The 17,729-nt window shown below is 46.6% G+C and overlaps 1 protein-coding gene across 12 annotated transcripts in view; it reads right to left on the reverse strand.

Moving 5' to 3' along the window:
* The window catches only part of abcc9 (ATP-binding cassette, sub-family C (CFTR/MRP), member 9), a 35,862-nt gene that overhangs the window by 11,642 nt on the left and 6,491 nt on the right, over positions 1-17,729 (reverse strand). For 7 of the 12 annotated variants that reach the window (XM_020042791.3, XM_020042790.3, XM_020042795.3 and 4 more), the window contains 28 exons: positions 17,569-17,675; positions 17,148-17,336; positions 15,626-15,790; positions 15,371-15,526; positions 14,534-14,668; positions 14,114-14,276; positions 13,862-13,902; positions 12,741-12,883; positions 12,491-12,599; positions 11,636-11,743; positions 10,478-10,550; positions 9,964-10,069; positions 8,723-8,758; positions 8,115-8,153; positions 7,243-7,344; positions 6,879-6,963; positions 6,709-6,789; positions 5,671-5,808; positions 5,416-5,541; positions 5,217-5,319; positions 4,797-5,119; positions 4,482-4,651; positions 4,000-4,069; positions 3,300-3,457; positions 3,086-3,178; positions 1,681-1,783; positions 1,262-1,372; positions 438-558 (listed from right to left, as the gene is read on the reverse strand). In XM_020042791.3, the coding sequence (XP_019898350.1) occupies positions 438-558; positions 1,262-1,372; positions 1,681-1,783; positions 3,086-3,178; positions 3,300-3,457; positions 4,000-4,069; positions 4,482-4,651; positions 4,797-5,119; positions 5,217-5,319; positions 5,416-5,541; positions 5,671-5,808; positions 6,709-6,789; positions 6,879-6,963; positions 7,243-7,344; positions 8,115-8,153; positions 8,723-8,758; positions 9,964-10,069; positions 10,478-10,550; positions 11,636-11,743; positions 12,491-12,599; positions 12,741-12,883; positions 13,862-13,902; positions 14,114-14,276; positions 14,534-14,668; positions 15,371-15,526; positions 15,626-15,790; positions 17,148-17,336; positions 17,569-17,675 (3,354 nt within the window). The remainder of the gene's footprint in view (positions 1-437; positions 559-1,261; positions 1,373-1,680; positions 1,784-3,085; positions 3,179-3,299; positions 3,458-3,999; positions 4,070-4,481; positions 4,652-4,796; positions 5,120-5,216; positions 5,320-5,415; positions 5,542-5,670; positions 5,809-6,708; positions 6,790-6,878; positions 6,964-7,242; positions 7,345-8,114; positions 8,154-8,722; positions 8,759-9,963; positions 10,070-10,477; positions 10,551-11,635; positions 11,744-12,490; positions 12,600-12,740; positions 12,884-13,861; positions 13,903-14,113; positions 14,277-14,533; positions 14,669-15,370; positions 15,527-15,625; positions 15,791-17,147; positions 17,337-17,568; positions 17,676-17,729) is intronic. The other 5 variants (XM_010905190.4, XM_020042797.3, XM_020042793.3 and 2 more) reach the window with 4 other exon arrangements.

A 17,729-nucleotide genomic window follows, 5' to 3' on the forward strand; every position in this document is an offset into this window, starting at 1 on the left:
CTGTAAATCCCCAGTCGTTCTCGACTAGTCGGCTGACTGGTCCGGTTGTCTTTTCTGTTGCAGTGAGCAGAGGGATCCCTCACAGAAGTGATACGCCGACAGTTATACTACACAAGACTGTTTAAAGCCATCAGTTCGGGTAGCGATAATAGAGTATATATAATTACGTTTCGTACTGGAAATTGTACTTGGTAAATTGTCAGTGATACATAACTGATTGTCCATTTATACATCGGTGAGGAACTCAAAAATAGTATAACCAGACAGAAATAACTTCAATAATTTGGACTGCAGGATTCAGCTGGATCCTGTTGTATTGAGTGATTGCAAGGTATTTTATCATAGAACCCCAAAACACATCTTTGTTTACTCATTGGTAAGCTAATGTCACGAGAGTACCAGAATTTGGGAGGCGCGTTAAGGTGTTACAGGTTTACCCATGGATCCTTCGTAGTTCTCGGACTCAGTACTCAAGAAGCTGTTGACTTTCTTGACAGCAGCCATCTGGACTTCCAAGTCGGCCAGGTTCCTGACCACCCAGTTCAAGTAGTTGGTCACCTGAAGAATAGATGGTAAAATATGTAATGCGTAAGAAATACATTTGATTAGTGGAAGGGTTTCGCTAGTGAACAAAACAATTTAATTGTAATAGCTCACTCAGGAACAAATGTCAATTTCTAGTGAACCCTGGAGATATTTAATGTTTTGAGGACAAAACCAACGGTACTCAGTCTGAACTCAGTCTGAATATTCATTATTGGGCAACGCTTCCAGAGTAGTTATGAAAGACCTATCGAAATAAATACTGCAGGTTTTGTTACAGTAAAGAGAAAGACAGACAAATATTCTCTTGAATCGTCTGAGGGGAGTTTAAAGAATGACCTTTCTTTACCAAGCACTGGCAGCAAAACTACTCTCATTAAGCTGACTGACTCAGTCTGTCTCTGTATAGATCCATAAATGGTCTACTGAATATTGTGTTCTCCTAAGGCCTCGCAGCCTTGATAGCTTGTAAATGTAAGTAAGGCACTAAAAGACATCAAAGTCCTGATGAATAATGGCCCAGTAAATCTCCACTGATGTAGTTGATGAAAACATAGCATTTTGCAGCATGAAACAATACAGTGTTTGGAGGCTTTGTGAAAATGTAATGAATGACCGCTTAGCGACCTGCATTTACTGAATTGAAAATCATATATTTCTAATATTATATTGATGATTTTTATCTAATCTTGGTGTGACGGTATGTAGGGGGACTCACTGTTAGGGCATACGTCAGACCCAGACCTACTAGGGCAGAGGGAAGTAGATAGAGAGAGCTCCATATGGAGGTTACTGCTGCTGTTAGAACTATCACAGCCCCAAGGTAGTCCTGAGAGAGAGAGAGACAGAGAGTGAGACACTGAGAAAGAGATGTAGACAGATAGGTATGACAGCGTGAGAAATAGACAGAGAAAAGCAGTCAGAGGTGAGAGAGGAACAAGTCTGAATTCCCTGTAGCTTTTCACCTTTAAAAATAACCTGACAAAAAAAAAGAAAATTAAAATATTTCAGGTCAGTGAATGTGAACGTGACTGTGACAAGAACCTGGGGGAGTGTTTTGCGTTGATAAATATTCAGTAGAATATTCGTTATTATTACAATAGTCCCATGTCTTCCGGCTGCCCCACATACACTCACCGTTCTGACCTCTAACCACCGGTTGGCAGCGGAGAGGAAGAGATACGCTGTGTTGTTGGTGTCTGTCAACTCCAGCATCCTCTGCTTGAAACGTGCCTCGTGTCTGTGGGAACAGGTGGAAATAAATGAGTTCCAGACACTTCACCGTCTCTTTTCCCTAATCATAACCACTTTGACAACTCTGTGTTTGCCAACACATTTTCAGGTCCCATTACAGGTTGTGGTTCAGTGAATCAGCTCCCGTTACTCTGACACTGAAGTAGAGGGATGTTTCAGGCTTTGGTTGCTACTATCTAATGGTGTTGTGAGCTTGAGCATGTCTGCCAAGTGGCTGAGTGACGTCAAACATCTAACGCTGAACCCAAGAAGAGAAGCCCCTGTGCTGACATGAGGAGGAAGTCTTCAGGGGAACAAGCTGTCAGAGGGGTAGAAAGCGTGAGAGCTGTTTAATGTTGGATTACCACGATTCTGGGAAACGGGGGGGAACATGCATGTTTAGAGTGGGATTATTTTCATTTTGGAAGACGAGGCACAATGTTTTTTGAGCTCCTTCCTCAATGAACGAGTTACACGTGAAGTTTTGGATGTTTTAATTTGTTTAATTCACTCGGACATCAGATATATCCATAGTTGTTAACCTTTTATAAAGACTAGAGATCTACTCGAGTGTCATTAAATTCACCACTTTTGGTGAGATTTCGGATGACTGTATGATCTAGAAGTACAGCAATACCCAAAATCAAAAGCGCCATGGTCTTCCTAGACCAGTGACAATAAACAGAATATTAAAATACTACATCTATCAGCCAATCACCATTCAGTATTCAAAGCAACCTTTCTTGGGAGTGTTAATAGACAGCAATCTTCAAGCCATGCCACCAATTTCTGATTGGATTCATGTTGGGTCTCTGTGTGGAGTAAGAACACTGTACTTTTTGTTCTTTAGCCACTTCACTGTAGCTTTCGATTTGTGCTTTGGGTCATTGTCATGATTAAAGGTGAATGGTCCCAGTTTCAGCTTCCTTGATGAAGGAAGCAGATTTTCCATAAGGACATTACTGTACATTTTTTACACTCGCTTTCTATCCTGAAAATGGGCCATCCAGTTTGGAGGAAAGACCTGATCAAGGCAGGGTCTTGTTTGTTCCATGCAGCTACTTTTTAATTATTTTCTTGACCGTGTTTCAGGGAAATCTAAAGTCTGTTTACACCCATCCACTGATCGGTTTCTTTACACAGCTTTGTCCCTTGGGTCTTTTTAAAGCTACTTGGTGCTCATGTTAGACCACGTGTGTGTGTGTGTGTGTGTGTGTGTGTGTGTTGTTGCTGAATGATAGGTGTGATGTGTGTGTGTGTGTGTGTGTGTGTGTGTGTGTGCGGGTATGCCTGTGCATGGAACACTGACCTAAAAGCTCGGATGGTGGTAAGTCCTTCTGCTGTCTCCGAGAAGTGGCAGAGCAGAGGAAGCTGGGTGGAATCATCCAAGTCCTGTAGGTCTCTGAAAAGGAGAGGGAATTAACAAAATATTGGCAAGAAAATCTCAGAACATGTACCTTTTTTCACACTGTACAGGAAACCACCTTGAACTGAAACAGATCAGGTCGGCACACCGAACTCACTTTGAGGCGACCCGGAAGTACTTCTGTATAAAGTAGAAGATCACGGCCAGAGGAAACAGAGTGATGAGGAAAAATGGGGTGACGAACGCTATGACACCAATGGCTGACAGGCATAGCAGAGTGGAGCGTGTCAGAGACTCCAGCGTGGGAGGAATATGCTGGGGAGAGAAATGGAGGGGTTAGAGAGGTCAAAGTGTCAAATCAGTGCCAAATATCCAATCTACATTCTGGAGCTCAGTTCTGTCCTCTTTAATCTCAGGTCACCTAAGTGATGTTAAAAAAAGGATGTGGAATGCAGACTCGGTTAACAATGGCAACTCCTTGACTTCATATGATTAACAAACTCGAGAACTGTGCGAGCTGTTATTTGATGGCCAGGCAGGGCCGAATCGGCTAGAATGCTGCCCTGTTTTTCGGAATCTGTCCCTGAAAACATAAAAATAACATTTAAAAATGTTTTTCCAACAAAAGAAAATAACTTGTTTTACTCATGTAAGATAAGTAATACATTACCATAACATCTTTATACATATGGAAATACTTCAACAGACCAATATTACTATTCTAGCTTGAGTATTAATGAGAACAGGTCCCAACATTACTGAGTATTGACGAGAACATGTCCCAGTACTGACCCCTGTAATAGCTCTGTTGTTGTTTGGAATAGACAAACATTCAATGGTTTCCTTATAAGACCCACCTGGTCTATGATGTTGGTGTCGGCTGAGAAACGGTTCAGGATCTGACCCAAGGGGGTCACGTCAAAGAACCTTTGAACATAAAAAAAACTTTCAAAAAAAGGCTTCAATATGATAAAAAAAACACATGAAATGTTGTAATAGAAATGATTCATCATTTTCCTGGTCAACGGTACATTCAATTGCTTTCTGTTCTATTGGATGTGATGAACAGAGTATCCATTTGCATCCATCTGGTACGAGAGAAGTTAATTAATTCCTAGAGAAACGCTGCACTTGATTTGCAGCATTGTCTTGCCGAGCAGTTAGTGTTTTTAAGCAGACCTAAGAGAACTTAAGCAGCAGGTCAGCATAATGAATCTGTTCTGATGTTGACTGACGTTAGCGGCAATCCCTTCTTGACATCACTTTGACGTCAGCGGTAATCCCTTCCAGACCTGGCGCATGGAGACTGCTAGGAGTTGCGAGAAGATGAGTGGGGTACCTGATGGGCGCGTGGATGATCTTGTTGAGGAGGTTGTGGTGCAGGTTGGTGGCGGCGGACAGGCCTAGGAACTCCACCGTCAGGGAGGTGATGAGACACAGGACTATCCCGGCGGCGCACAGGACGATGAACACCGACATGTACTCGCAGTCCGTCTTCTCATTACCAGCCTGGTAACGACATCACAAAGACAGGGCCGGCGTCAGACAGCACAGTGTGGATAGACACACTCTCACCTCGAGTTAACGACCAGTTCGAACATGCTACACTATCGAGGCTACTGAGCATTCGCAGCCGGAGGTGTTCACGTCTCACCGTTGCATTCAGACCACCGGTTGAGTTGGCTAAGTCGGTCAGATTGGCGAAGACAGACGCCGTAACGGCGCTGACGATGTTCGCCGAATCATCAGTGGTGCTATTGACCGGTGTGTTCTCTGTCTTGGTAGCGGTCCAAGTGGCCAGCCAGTAGTCAATGGCCACCATGACTGAGTGTTTGAGCAGCTTGGAGAAGATCATGAGGAAGACCATGAAGAAGCCACCCGAGGACAGGTAACGCCAACACAGACTCCACGGTATCTTGGACCGCCGACTAGTCGTGGTCGACATGTTGTCGTCATCCTCTTCCTCCTCTTCCTCCTCTGCCATGGAACGAGAAGCAACGGGGCATCAACGTAAAACTGAATGTCTTAAAATTGGGATTTAAATGGTGCGAGATAATAATGTATATCACCGTACCTTCTTCGTCGTCGTACACCTGGTTCTTAGCTTCTCTGGAGTAGAAAGCTCTTCGCAGCGTCTTCCTCTCCAGAGCTGTCTGACAGTTATCAATCTCCGTGTCCTGCATTACATATTAAAATGATTATTTGGTTTGCTGGCCGGTTGCCTTCACTACAGACACCCTCGGTGAGAAAAGAGAAAAAAAAAAAAGCCTGACCTTCTCCAGTTCCTGGTCCTGTCGGTTCATGAGGGTCTTCCAGTGTTCGTAGAGCTCCACATCGTGGGTCTGGATGTCCTTCAGAGTTCCATCCCTCAGCACAGAGCCATCTTTCATGGCTATGATCTTGGGACACAGTGAAAGGTTGGATCGGTAAAAAGGCGAACCCGTACCCCAACGGGAGGTTTTATTGGGGCACGTCCGCACGTTTTTTCGAACTGACACCGGATTTAGTTTGTGTAAAGCGAGTCTCACCCAGTCAGCGTGGATGAGGTACTGTAGCTTGTGTGTGACGAGCACCACGGTTCGCTTATCGTCCTGTAGAAACTTCAGGATGCCCTCCTGCATCAGGTGATCACTGAGGTGGATGTCCAGCGCCGAGAACGGGTCGTCCTGAGGAGCGAAGTGAAAGCCGCGGACCGTTAGATCGTTTTGAACTGGTGATCACCCTTCTCAGCAAAATGAAACGTCTAATTCCCACAACCTGTAGGACGTCTAACATGTATTTGGTCACAGTGGAAACCGAATAACCTTGGGGGTTAACTACTCTTTATACTGTATAACAAGAAGACACAAAATAATCCTGAAGTAGAACATCAGACCCAGTGGGTTAGACTAGACGTCATAAACTGACGCAGCTACTAGACGGGTGTGACACAGTGGAACCCCATTTTACATTTAATAAAACCAATTAAGAATAGTATTTCCTTATTTGATGGATTGAGTACAGCTACGTGTGGAAAAACATGTTTTTCAGCCAAGAGATGCTGCATCAGGGGTGTGTGTTAGAAAGAGCCTGTTATCAGGGGCGTGTGTTAGAAATCAAATTAAGGCTTAACGGGCACCCCAGGAAATGATGTAAAACACAAACACGCGAGGATAAGAATGAGACGTAGATGTAATAGAGTTATCTGTTAGACTTCTAGACGTCAGGAGATGGGACGATGTGTGTGGGCGTGTGTTTTCAGCTGGCGGATCTGATGGCACAACAGAGTGATACCTGGGAAAAATGCAACAACTTAGAGATACCGGAGAGACCCAGCTGGCCTCCAGAAAGCCATCCCTCCCATGAGCCTCCCGGCTCCACACAGTTCCCAAACAACACCTGTCTTAAGCTATAGAGATTAAAAATAACTAGATCCTAGAAAACACCATAAGAGCACCCCGTTTCCATGGGAACATTCGGGCAACCGATCCTTCGTGTGGAGCTTGCAGCCTCTTAAAACAAACTGAAGGAGGAACTGATCTTCCACTGATTTCCCCTGACCAAGCACTCCCTGGGAACTGACTCACCAGGAAGACAATGTTGGTGTTCTGGTATAGAGCCCGGCCAACACAGATCCTCTGTCTCTGACCTCCACTCAGGTTGATGCCCTGTCAGAGACAAACACTGTTGAGGCCAGGCAACACGAGGAGAATCATAATAATACCAAGGAAAAACAATGGACTCAGCATTTCTGCACCCTCTCTCCAATCTCAGTCTGGTCTCCAAATGGCAGGAGGTCAATGTCAGGCTGCAGGGAGCAGGCGTCGATCACAGTCTTGTATCTGAGGCAGACAGACAGACAGACAGACCGATACCCTGAGTATTGAAATATGGAACACATGACCACCCAAATGGTCCTCTGAACCAGTGAAGGGACACGAGTCAGCATTAACATCAAGAAACATCAAGAAACATCAAGAGTGGTGGACCATCAAATTGGATTTCAGATGATGCTGAACTGAACTGAGGTAACATAAACACAGAGCCCAGACATAATTCGACTGACGAAGAATGCATCTGACATGCAGTAAAGTGGATTAAAGTGGAGTGTGGGACTTTACCGCTGCTTATTGAAGGGACTGCCAAACGTGATGTTCTCCTCCACGGTGGCATTCAGCAGCCAGGACTTCTGGGTAGCGTAGGCCACGGAGTACCTGTTCTTACTGAAGCATCACGGAAGACGGAGAAAGAAATGAGAGCACTAACTACAAATGTGGAGGTGGCGAATGGAGGGTAATCTATGAAGAGGTGGACACTGAGGCGCATGGAGGGGGAATGGGATTATTGTCTGTACACAGGTTAATGAGGAGCTGAAAGAGTCGAGCCAAAACAACAACAACAACAACGTGCTGGGAGTCCGGTGTGCAGATCTTGTTGGATGTTTATTGGTGGATTGGTAGAAACACCCAATGACACCAAGGATAGCCTCGGGAGCATTCTAAAGGGGGCAAACTGCTTTGCGAACCACTGTTCCAAACACGCAACAGGTTAATAATGGTTGTGCAGTCATATTACATTAGAGAGTAAGATGGCTCACTTGTGTGTGAAGTGTGGGTCAGATGTGTGAAGATGTGGATCATGCACTTTGACCCGGAAGCAAGCCAACCCTAGAAGACGTAATGTTTGTTTCTTTGTATCCCGCAGTCCTCTTGTCTTGTATTGAAAACATACAGATCCACTGTATCGCAATATCCAAACGCTGTGTATCTGCCTTTTTTGTGTTCTGACTGAAAACAGCACGTTCTGTTTCAGTCAGTTACCTCAGACTCCCAGCATGGAAGCACAAAAACAATCCACAACATTTGGCTAGTGAACTCTCACTGATCAGCATGATGGGGGGGTGAAAGGCGGGGACAAGGGAATGATAACAGGTGACGGGGAGGAGTGATGGTGGGGTTCACTTCAGAAGAAGTCGAGAAAAAAAAGGGGGTACCTCCTGGTTTCTTCTAGAGACAGGTCCATCTCAACACAACTGCAAGTCACATTCAGCGTGTTAGAGTCCAGGAAACCACATTTAAAAAAAAAAATACCACATTGCGACCTGAAATGTATGTCCACGCACACAGCTGAATATGCGTCTTTAAATGTCAGTCTGGCAGACGAGAGCGTTCGCTGAGGCCAGGCGTAAAGGTTTCCAAGAGTCAATTGAATTAGGAGAAATCCCTTCACAGTGGAGTGCAGGCGTTCTGTCATTATACTGTCACTGCCTCAGGATCAGGGCATAGCCTGACCTTCTAGTTTCATTTCCTGTCCTAGAATGATGTAGGTCTGCATAACGGTGGATGGGTGGGAGTCCATTTGGATAACAGCATCTGCTAAATCAGGATTTCCCAACCCATTCCCTGGAGCCCACGATTCCTTTTAACACATGGTGTTTTACAACACCCTCTTTAGCCAGCCAGAGAACTAATCCACCGCTACGTCGCAAAACATCAAACGGAACCTGAGGGCTGGGCCCGAGAAAGGCTGCACTTAATGAGACAGGTGTATAGACCTACGTGTGGAATGTGCTGTGGCAAGGGCAGAACCCGGAGAAAATACCTGTTGGCCTCGTGCAGCATCTCACACTCAGGCAGTCTGACTCAAGACAGAAGACGGTAACGAACACAAAAAAAACAGAAGGCTGTGGTTAGTGTCTACGGCCCGTGGGAGCCACCTGTTCACACATGGTACTGAAGGGGCACCTTCGTTTCGCTCACTTAAGAGCGGGCTTTAAGTGGCAGGTCAATTTCATTTCGGTTTACAGCGACTGATGACATCCCCAAACACACCAGCCATTAGGGTTATAGCAAAATCAGTGGTTATAACGGAAATGTTGGGGCCCTCTCAGTATCATAGAGAACTGTAAAGGCAACATATAATGGACCATCTTTCATAGCAGTGTGTAAATATATATATAGAGAGAGAGAGAGGTGTTTAACAGATTAATAGGTACAGTTGATTAACAGGCTGTGATTTGTTACTGGAGAAAGTTGAAATCAACAGTTGAAATCCGCAAGAAAGCAAGAGCACTGTCTTCATTCAACCTAGCTCTGAATGAAAACCCATTCGGAAAGGTAATGCTCATTCGATAACCCAAACAAACCCCTAACCAAATCAAATCTGTTTGTGGCTAATTCAATCATACAATTGAAAACGTCCTGCAAACGTGATTAGACTAACTTCCAGCTAATTTGTTGCTGGCAAGTCAATGCTGCAACTCCCAGGTCCTTAGTGATTAGTATGCATCTGGTCTGCTAAAGCTTCAAATTAAATGCTGATGCTAGGAATTATATGTACTGCATGAAGACAGAGAAACGGACAAGTCATGTTTTAAAAGTGCCGGTGACTGGTGAGATGGAGATGAGTGGACAGACGATGTTACACAGTCAAAATTTAAGCCAAGCTGAGCCCCACAAGCAGACTGTAAGCAAGGAACCACAGAGACAGATGAAGACACAGCTAACGACACTGGACGAATGACATGGAGGGTGGATCGTCTTGGTTATTGGAACTGGTGATGACGCCAGATGAAACACCTAGATCACGTGGCCTTTACAGATGAGTCTCACAGCTCTTGTTAAGTCTACAACTCCTCCAGGGAGGATGAGCCCTGAGGGCAGGTCTAAGACAGACGAGGTGGAGTCCAAACGTGTTAGAGACGGCCTGCATGCTGGATCATTAGCATGTTCACCTTGCCGTTTATGCCCGTTAATAAATCACAGCAAGGACATTTAAAAGGCTTCGAGCCTAACTGTGTTCATAACACATCAAGGTTGTGGAGGTTGGTTGGTGTCACTCACTTGCTCCAGCAGACCTTCCCACTGATGCTCTGCATCTCACCCAGCATGGCCAACAGCAGGGATGATTTCCCACAACCCACCTGGCCCACGATCATGGTCAGCTGACCTGGCACGACAGAAGACATAGTTTAGCACGGGCTTTGCGGTGAGATAGGGTGCTCGGGATATCTGTACACCCTCCACTTTCGGCTGAAGTTCTTATTCCCACATATCCTACATAGTACTTCGGCCCCACTGAGCCGCCAACGATGGTGACTTATTAAGGCTAACAGGGCCTGCCTATCCTGTTTCTTTAAGCAGAATAGCTGTCATATCTCACAGGTCACTGCCCCCGAGGTCTAAGAAACAAGATATACTGTAGCATCACACATACGCACGGATGCAAACAAGCAAACACACACACACACACACACACACACACACACACTAGTGTTAGATATGTTTGACTGTCTGCCACTTCCTAAATGGTCTGTAGCCTGGCGTTCCCATAGCATTCCCCGCCGGATCAGGTTACCTGTGGGAATGCAGACGTTGATGTCGGCCAACGTTGACAGGTTGCTTCCCCACGTGAAAAAACCGTGGCTCACCTGAACAGAGTAGGAAGACATGAGGCGTAAAAGCACAAGCTCACTGATGCTACCATCCCACGTCATCTAGCTTTGTCGTTGACCTAAACGTCCCGTTGTTCAGCCTTGCAGCTGACACAAGTAAAATGGTGTGGTGAACTCTCATGGCCAGTTGACCAGTCAGACAGTCACTCTTCATTGAATGAAGCTCGGCACTCCTAAGTCAGACTTAAAACCATAATACACTGCCAAAATACAGTCTCCTCCTTGGCCCATGTTGGTTCGTGTTTACATATTTGGTGTGCGTTTTCCGTCATTCTGGATTGAAATCTTATTGTAGCCAGGAGTTCCCAACCTCTTCTATCCCTTAGAGTAAAAGAGAACGTTGAATTATAAATAGACAGAGAGCAGATATTATAATGGGGGAAAACTAGACAGAGACACACAGAGAGAGACAGAGAGAGAGAGAGAAAGGCGGAATAAAACAGAGAACATGGGGGGTATGATGGGAGACAGCTAGGAAACCAGAATCTAGTTCACACACACAGCAGAAGCCCACTTTTACAAACCAACTGCCCCCTATTCTGCTCCTCCAAGCTCATCAACCGCCACCCCAAGGCAAAGACATGGCCCCGGCCCGGGGGGGGTGGGGGTGGGACAGGATGTGGACCCCAAAGAGACCCCAATAGGGGATGAGAACATGTCAGTTAATTACACGGGCCACTGGGTTCTGCGTTCTCCAGAGGTTCCCATGACTCAGCCTGACAATGTGGTTCCGGAGAGTTTAAATGTCGGAGAAGTTGTCCCCTTCTCACACAATGTGCAGGCCGAGAGACCAAACATCTGCGGTGAGATTTTGTACATCAGCAAACATCGCCGTTGTCGTACGCTACCAGAGTCAATGACCCGGCGTCTGTGACACAAAGGAGGCACGTCGAAAGAGGCGCACCTCCTTTTCCGACGAGAACTAGCCTGACTGTAGTTTCGGAAAAGGCTCAGCGTGTGTCACGTATGCACAGCGCACTCGAGCTGAGGCTCGTCTGTCAGCGCACGTTGCTGCGTGCGTGTGCGCGCTGCGTGTACGTGTGTGAATTTTGTCCCCTGACCTTGACAGCTACGTCCTCGGTCTCGTTGGGCCGCAGTGGCCTGCGTGACGGCTGCTCATAGTTGTCCATCTGGTAACGCAGAGGCCGCTTCCTGTTTATAGCCTTGGTCTGGGGGAGGGGGGGAGGGAGGGTGAGAGAGAAATAGGGAGGGTGAGAAAACAAGTAAGAGAGATTGATTTAACTTGGCCCCTCTTCCGCTGGAACCTCCAGGGAGTCGTCCCCCCCCACCCCCCCCCCCCCCCCCCCCCCCCCGCTCACCCCTCAGGCCCAGAGGATGCCCCGGAGTTTTCAGACCCCCTCCCCTTGTCACCAACACATTCAGGCCTTCATCCATCCATAATTCAGTCCTAAACATCCTGCACTAATCCCACCAATCACATCCTCCTGTCCACCTCCCATTAAAACGTCAATCTCCCCATCCATCCATCAGCCAAAAAAGAAAATACGTGTTTTCTCACTGACCCCTCCAACAAACTAGGTCAGTAAAAACGATCCTAACAACAAAACGTTCCCCTATCTTCTAGATGAGTCCATTGGCCATTTTGGGTGCTGTCAAATCTTGTTGTTCCTTAGTAGTGGCCACATGACATACTTTGTGTAAACCAATAGCTGCAGGATTAGTCTGTTTGCTGTGCTGGCTAAATAGCTAGCATTAAGTGGACTGGCTGGGTGAGGGTGAGAAATACGTAAGTTACTGGCTCATATTCATAAGAGACCCAAAAAAAAAAAACATGTCAGTGAGGGGTCTTCCTAAACCTGTTCAAAAAAGGACAAACATTGTGTTTACGGTTTATGCAGATTTAGCCACGGTCTGTATTGGCTCATCGTTAGGTTAGGTAGTGGGTGTGTACTCACCCCCCCAGGGTGTTTTGTACACGTGTCTAGAGATACGGACATGTCTCCATTCCTCCAGCTGTCCTCGCCAATCTCGTCACTCTGCAGGAACTCGCCCAGTTTCTGGACACTGCGGACAGAATATGACACACGCCAAACGCGCGCGCGCACGCGGACACACAAACATTCAGTGAACAACACTGAGACTACACAAGCCACGCATTTGCAAATGGCCCGATAATGGCTTTGAAGTATTCAGTAAGCCTCATACCTGACTAGGGCCTTGACTGCGAAGCGGACCACGGTGGACAGCAGGAAGAGGGGGGTGACTAGGATATGGAAGAGGGCCAGAGCGGCGAAGGCCTCAGAGGGGCTGGGTCTGGATCCGATGATTAGGACGTGGCTGACAAACGTCTGGAAGGGACCAGCAGGGACGCACACGTCTTACGCTCTTATCAAGGGCTACTCACGTTGGTAAATATATTTTAACAACAGCACTTCACATGACCGGACGGAGGGGGATGGTTAGGCGGCTATGATGGTATGAGGATACAGCAGACTGGATGTTCCTACAGCAAGTGCCATGGAATCTTTCATGACTGGGAAGGGTCAGGACACCTGTTTAACAACGTCCCATTTGAAAAGTGCTCCCCTACAAAGGGTAACGTCCCCGTCACTGCCCTGGGGCACTGGGATCTCTTACTGGTTCCTTTTTTATAAACAAATCGAATGTTTGTCACATCAGCATGGGAATAAAACTAAGCAAGCAACATTTCTCTCCCCGACCGGTAACAGTGATGTGCTGTACCTGCATGCCCACGCTTCTGTACGGAAACTTCTGGATGCAGTCTATCATTCAGCTCCTGTGCAGCCTATCGCTCACATCATTGAATTTTTATATAAATCAGTTGGCTGGGACTGCCTGTCCCCTAGAAGTGCCTGACATTGGTTGGTGTTTTTGTATAAGGCACCAAAAATTGCACCTCAAAAATGTGTTGGGAAAGCAGCAGTTATCAAACATGCTCTCAAGACAAGCTAGTCTTTGACACACCAGAGGCATATTCAGAACTGAGTAAAAGTGCTTTTGAATACAATGCTTTCTCAGCGGTGAAAGACACCTTTGATACCTCTGTATAAATATAGGTTAGAAATATCCTTAGACCACAGGAAGTAGTGACTCCAACTGGTCCTCCAACGCTGCTCAGCAGCATCTGTTCTCAGTCCCATCCAGGGACGAATCAACCCTGCTTAGCTTCAGGGAGAAGCCAGCAATGGGATGAAGGGTGGCGTGCTCTTGGCATTTGCAAATAGGCACTAAAACATTTGTCCAAAAGCCTTAAAATGTCATGACTGCTGTGTTCATAATTGAGGAATAGTGAAAGCTATTCTTACCACAAGCACCGCGGCAATGGGTATAGCGGCATTCATGAAAACTGGGAAAGGAAAAAACACCAAATTATGTCAAGTTTTCTGGGAGTGCCGCGCCCAGAAAAAGAATCACTTCAGATAAATAAAAGGTATGTAAACTGGATTTGGAGCTGAAGAACAGTTTCTCCAATATAAAAGACTAAAGTGGTCTTTGAAAGCTTGTAAGAAATTAGTGGGCTTGGTAAACTAATGACATAAAGGAGGTGTGCGTCTTACTGGACATGGAGGTGTAGAGGGCGAAGGTTCTGAGGCTGGTGAGCTCCTTTCCCCTGGTGTCCTCCACACTGTCACAGAAGATGTTCTCCCAGGCGTACAGCTTCAGCAGCTTGATGCCCTTCAGGATCTCGGAGGTCTTCTTCAGACGGTCTGTAGAGTGGTCCTGACACAGGAGAAAAAGGTCCTTGTAAAGACTTTCAACGCAGAACATGTATCGTAAAATACAAGATTTGGTTTATCTAACTGGATCCCATTTTGTCCCAGTTTTGGGTTCTAAGGGGCTGGCGCTAGATCCCCAAACTGCGATCTAAGGGGCTGGTGCTGGTGGAGCTCCAGCCGTGTGGCTGGAAGGATCAGGATCAGGAAGCCGCTCAAAGTAAACTTTAAGCATCGTAAATGAAGAGCCGGTGGCATACTTACCAGTGTGCTTTTCTGGGTGTCGGCCAGCTTGGTGGCGATCAGGTATTGGACTGGAGCCAGCAGCACAATGACGGACGCACCAATCAGGGCACTGGTGCCCAGGAGGTAGTGCAACAGGATCACGCCCATCACAATCTGAGCACGAGCGAGACACACAGCTATTTCTCATTGGTCAATCTGAACACGATCACAGCACACGGGTATTTCTCATTGGTCAATCTGAACACGATCACAGCACACGGGTATTTCTCATTGGTCAATCTGAACACGATCACAGCACACAGCTATTTCTCATTGGTCAATCTGAACACGATCACAGCACACAGCTATTTCTCATTGGTCAATCTGAACACGATCACAGCACACGGGCATTTCAAATTGGTCCCAATCCAAACTAAAATCTCCAAGGATCACCGATCTTGTCAAGGATGCCGTTAAGTCAGGCAGTTCATTTAGGGCACCTCTATGGGCGGACGGTGGACAACATACACACAACATTATTTGTACATTATATCCTAAAATTAGGAAATAAATTATAAAAATATGTTTTAACCTAACTGCTTTCATAACCCCAGAACATACAATTGCTTTGGGATGGTGACAAACTTTAGTGGCTTGAGAGAGAGCAAAAGAGAAGATTTCCCGTAAAAGATGCCGACTGCGCCTTCTTATCTCCTCCATACACATTGTAACTCTCCAATTCAATGTGAACAGCATTGCTCATCATTGGTGTTTGAGGCGTGATCCCCCATCCCTACGCACGCTGCTTTGAACGTCTGGAAGAGCCCGACATAAAACCACGGACTAACTTTCACGGCCACCGTCGAGTGGACCCACCTGAACCGGCATGGCCCAGAGGTTGGGACATAAGAACAGGAACCACATGAGCTGGTTGGTTTCTATGGCGACCAGGTTGTTGATCTGTCCCAGGGTCATTTCTCCCATGGACATGTTGGAGGTGGACAGACGGAGGATCTTGTTGTAGATCATCGCCTAGGAGACAAACAGGCTTGTAGATCCGCGACGGGAAGTACACTGGACAGAAGATGTAACGGGCTTACTTCATTCACAGAATCCTCCACGGTCGCTTACCAGCAGAGCACCGCGGAGGTTGATGCCGGTCTCTATGGTGACGTAATAAGACGCCTGTAGGAAGGTGCGCTGTAAGATCAGGGCCAGAAACAGCAGGACAGCCAGCACTGACGTGTTCTGGAGCAGCTGCGTGGACGACATGAAGTAGACCCCGAAATAGATGTCCTGATAGATACAGAGAAAAGACCCACCAACATATGAGCGAGTCCAGTCAACACACACACACACTCACACACACACACACACACACAAGGTTAGGTTAAAGGGGACTGTAAAACACAGGCACTGATGTTACCCAGGCTCTGTCCTACAGAAAAAGACAGGGAGATGGGTGAGGGGAATTTTCCATGTCACTCAGAAATGCACATCTGCTCTGTTTCGCCCGATCCTCTCAGTTCCTACTATTTACAACTCCCACAGTGGCACTGCCTACCCAGGATCCTCTCTGTTGTTGATGCTTAATGCTCTTACAGTGGAGCTGATCTCGGAGTGTCTTCTCCGTTCTTCCTGTTTACCCCTCCCACAGTGTCACTGCCTACCCAGGATCCTCTGCATTCCCATTTAACCCTTCTTAGAGGGTTTAAGAGGGTCTGACTGATTTACAAAACCCATTGCCTCATAAATAATGACTCATTATTATTTGTAGATCAATCAGTCTGTATTTACCTGGTTTTGATACCCTTTAACACGGCCTGTGCTACTGCCTACCCATGATCCTCTGCTCCTGCCATTAATCCTTCTCCCAGTGGTACCGCCTATTGCCTAGCCAGAATCCTCTACTTTAGACAGAATTTAATGAGCTGATTCAAACTGTGCCCGGAAAGGCATTTCTGTCTGTTAGGAAATGTTTGTCCATGAGCGTCTCTATGTAAGCATCTGCGATAATTGGCATCTGACAAGGGTGACGTGGTGGCTGAGTCGGAGACAGGGCTTGGAACATCGTCCCTGCCGACGCCTTGTGACGTCTCAGAGGAAGTGAGTCATTGTGAGAAGACTAGCAGACCACCCTTCAGGGAACTCACGGCGGTACCATGTCAGTGACACAACACAGGGTCAGACAGCGAGCTAACCTCGTTATCAACTATTTGTTTTTACGGCGCTAACTGGTTAACAGTCACACCAGCATGGAGGAATGAGTCCGAAAAAATCAGAGATGTCGGCTGTATCAAATAAAATCAGCGGTATGAGCACTAAGGAGTTTGATGTAGAAATATAGCTCTGACATACGGAAAGTAACCTATGGAAAGCATATTGGAAGAAATACGTATATTTATACACAGCCCTGTGGGAATAGGGACATTTCACTGTATCCAATTTTTAAAGTGGCGCCTGTGATCTCACTGTTACAGATAATTTCATGTTAAATAGGTGATATTTAACGTCTGAACGGCATGGATGAGCGTCTGTGCTCCAGTGTGAAATCGCCCTGAGTGGAATCATGATAATTAATGGTGCTTTTTCACAGTCCTGTCAACTTCCGCCACACACACACACACACACACAGACACACACACTCACTTACATCGTCTGACTTGGTGGAGTTAGGCTTGGTGTTGAGGTGTTTGACGATGCCAGAGATGCACAGCGGCCCGGCGAAGCCCAGCAGGTCAGCCAGGTAGCGGAAGGTACTGCTGAGGAGGATGGGTCGGCCGAACGCCCGGTACATGGAACGCCACAGGGATGGAGCTTTGTCTGGTTCCTCCACGTTCTGCTGGGAACGAGGACATGGAGGGGGTGGGGCTAAGTACTGCTCCCAATTTCAACTAATTTGTTTGGTAGATTTGATGTGGTCTACCTGGTCCATGTGGTCTATGTCATATTCAGTACAACACGCGTTTGCAGATTTCAGTGTTGGCGCGATATGTCCACTTAAAATATCGAAACACACGAATAAAAAGACCAACCTTAAGCGCGCGTCAAACTCCGTCCATCACTTCACTCACCCTCTGATCCTCGTAGGCATCTTTGAGCTTCAGGTAGTTGGTGAGTGCTCGCATCGCGATGGGCAGCTTGCCTATCTTCTTCAGCTCAATGGGTCTTTTATGGGCTCCTACAATCAATCATTCACATTTATTTACCATCTTCCAGAGTCCATTTTACATCA

Source organism: Esox lucius, chromosome 23 (assembly GCF_011004845.1).
Source record: "Esox lucius isolate fEsoLuc1 chromosome 23, fEsoLuc1.pri, whole genome shotgun sequence".
In the NCBI taxonomy this organism is placed as follows: domain Eukaryota; kingdom Metazoa; phylum Chordata; class Actinopteri; order Esociformes; family Esocidae; genus Esox; species Esox lucius.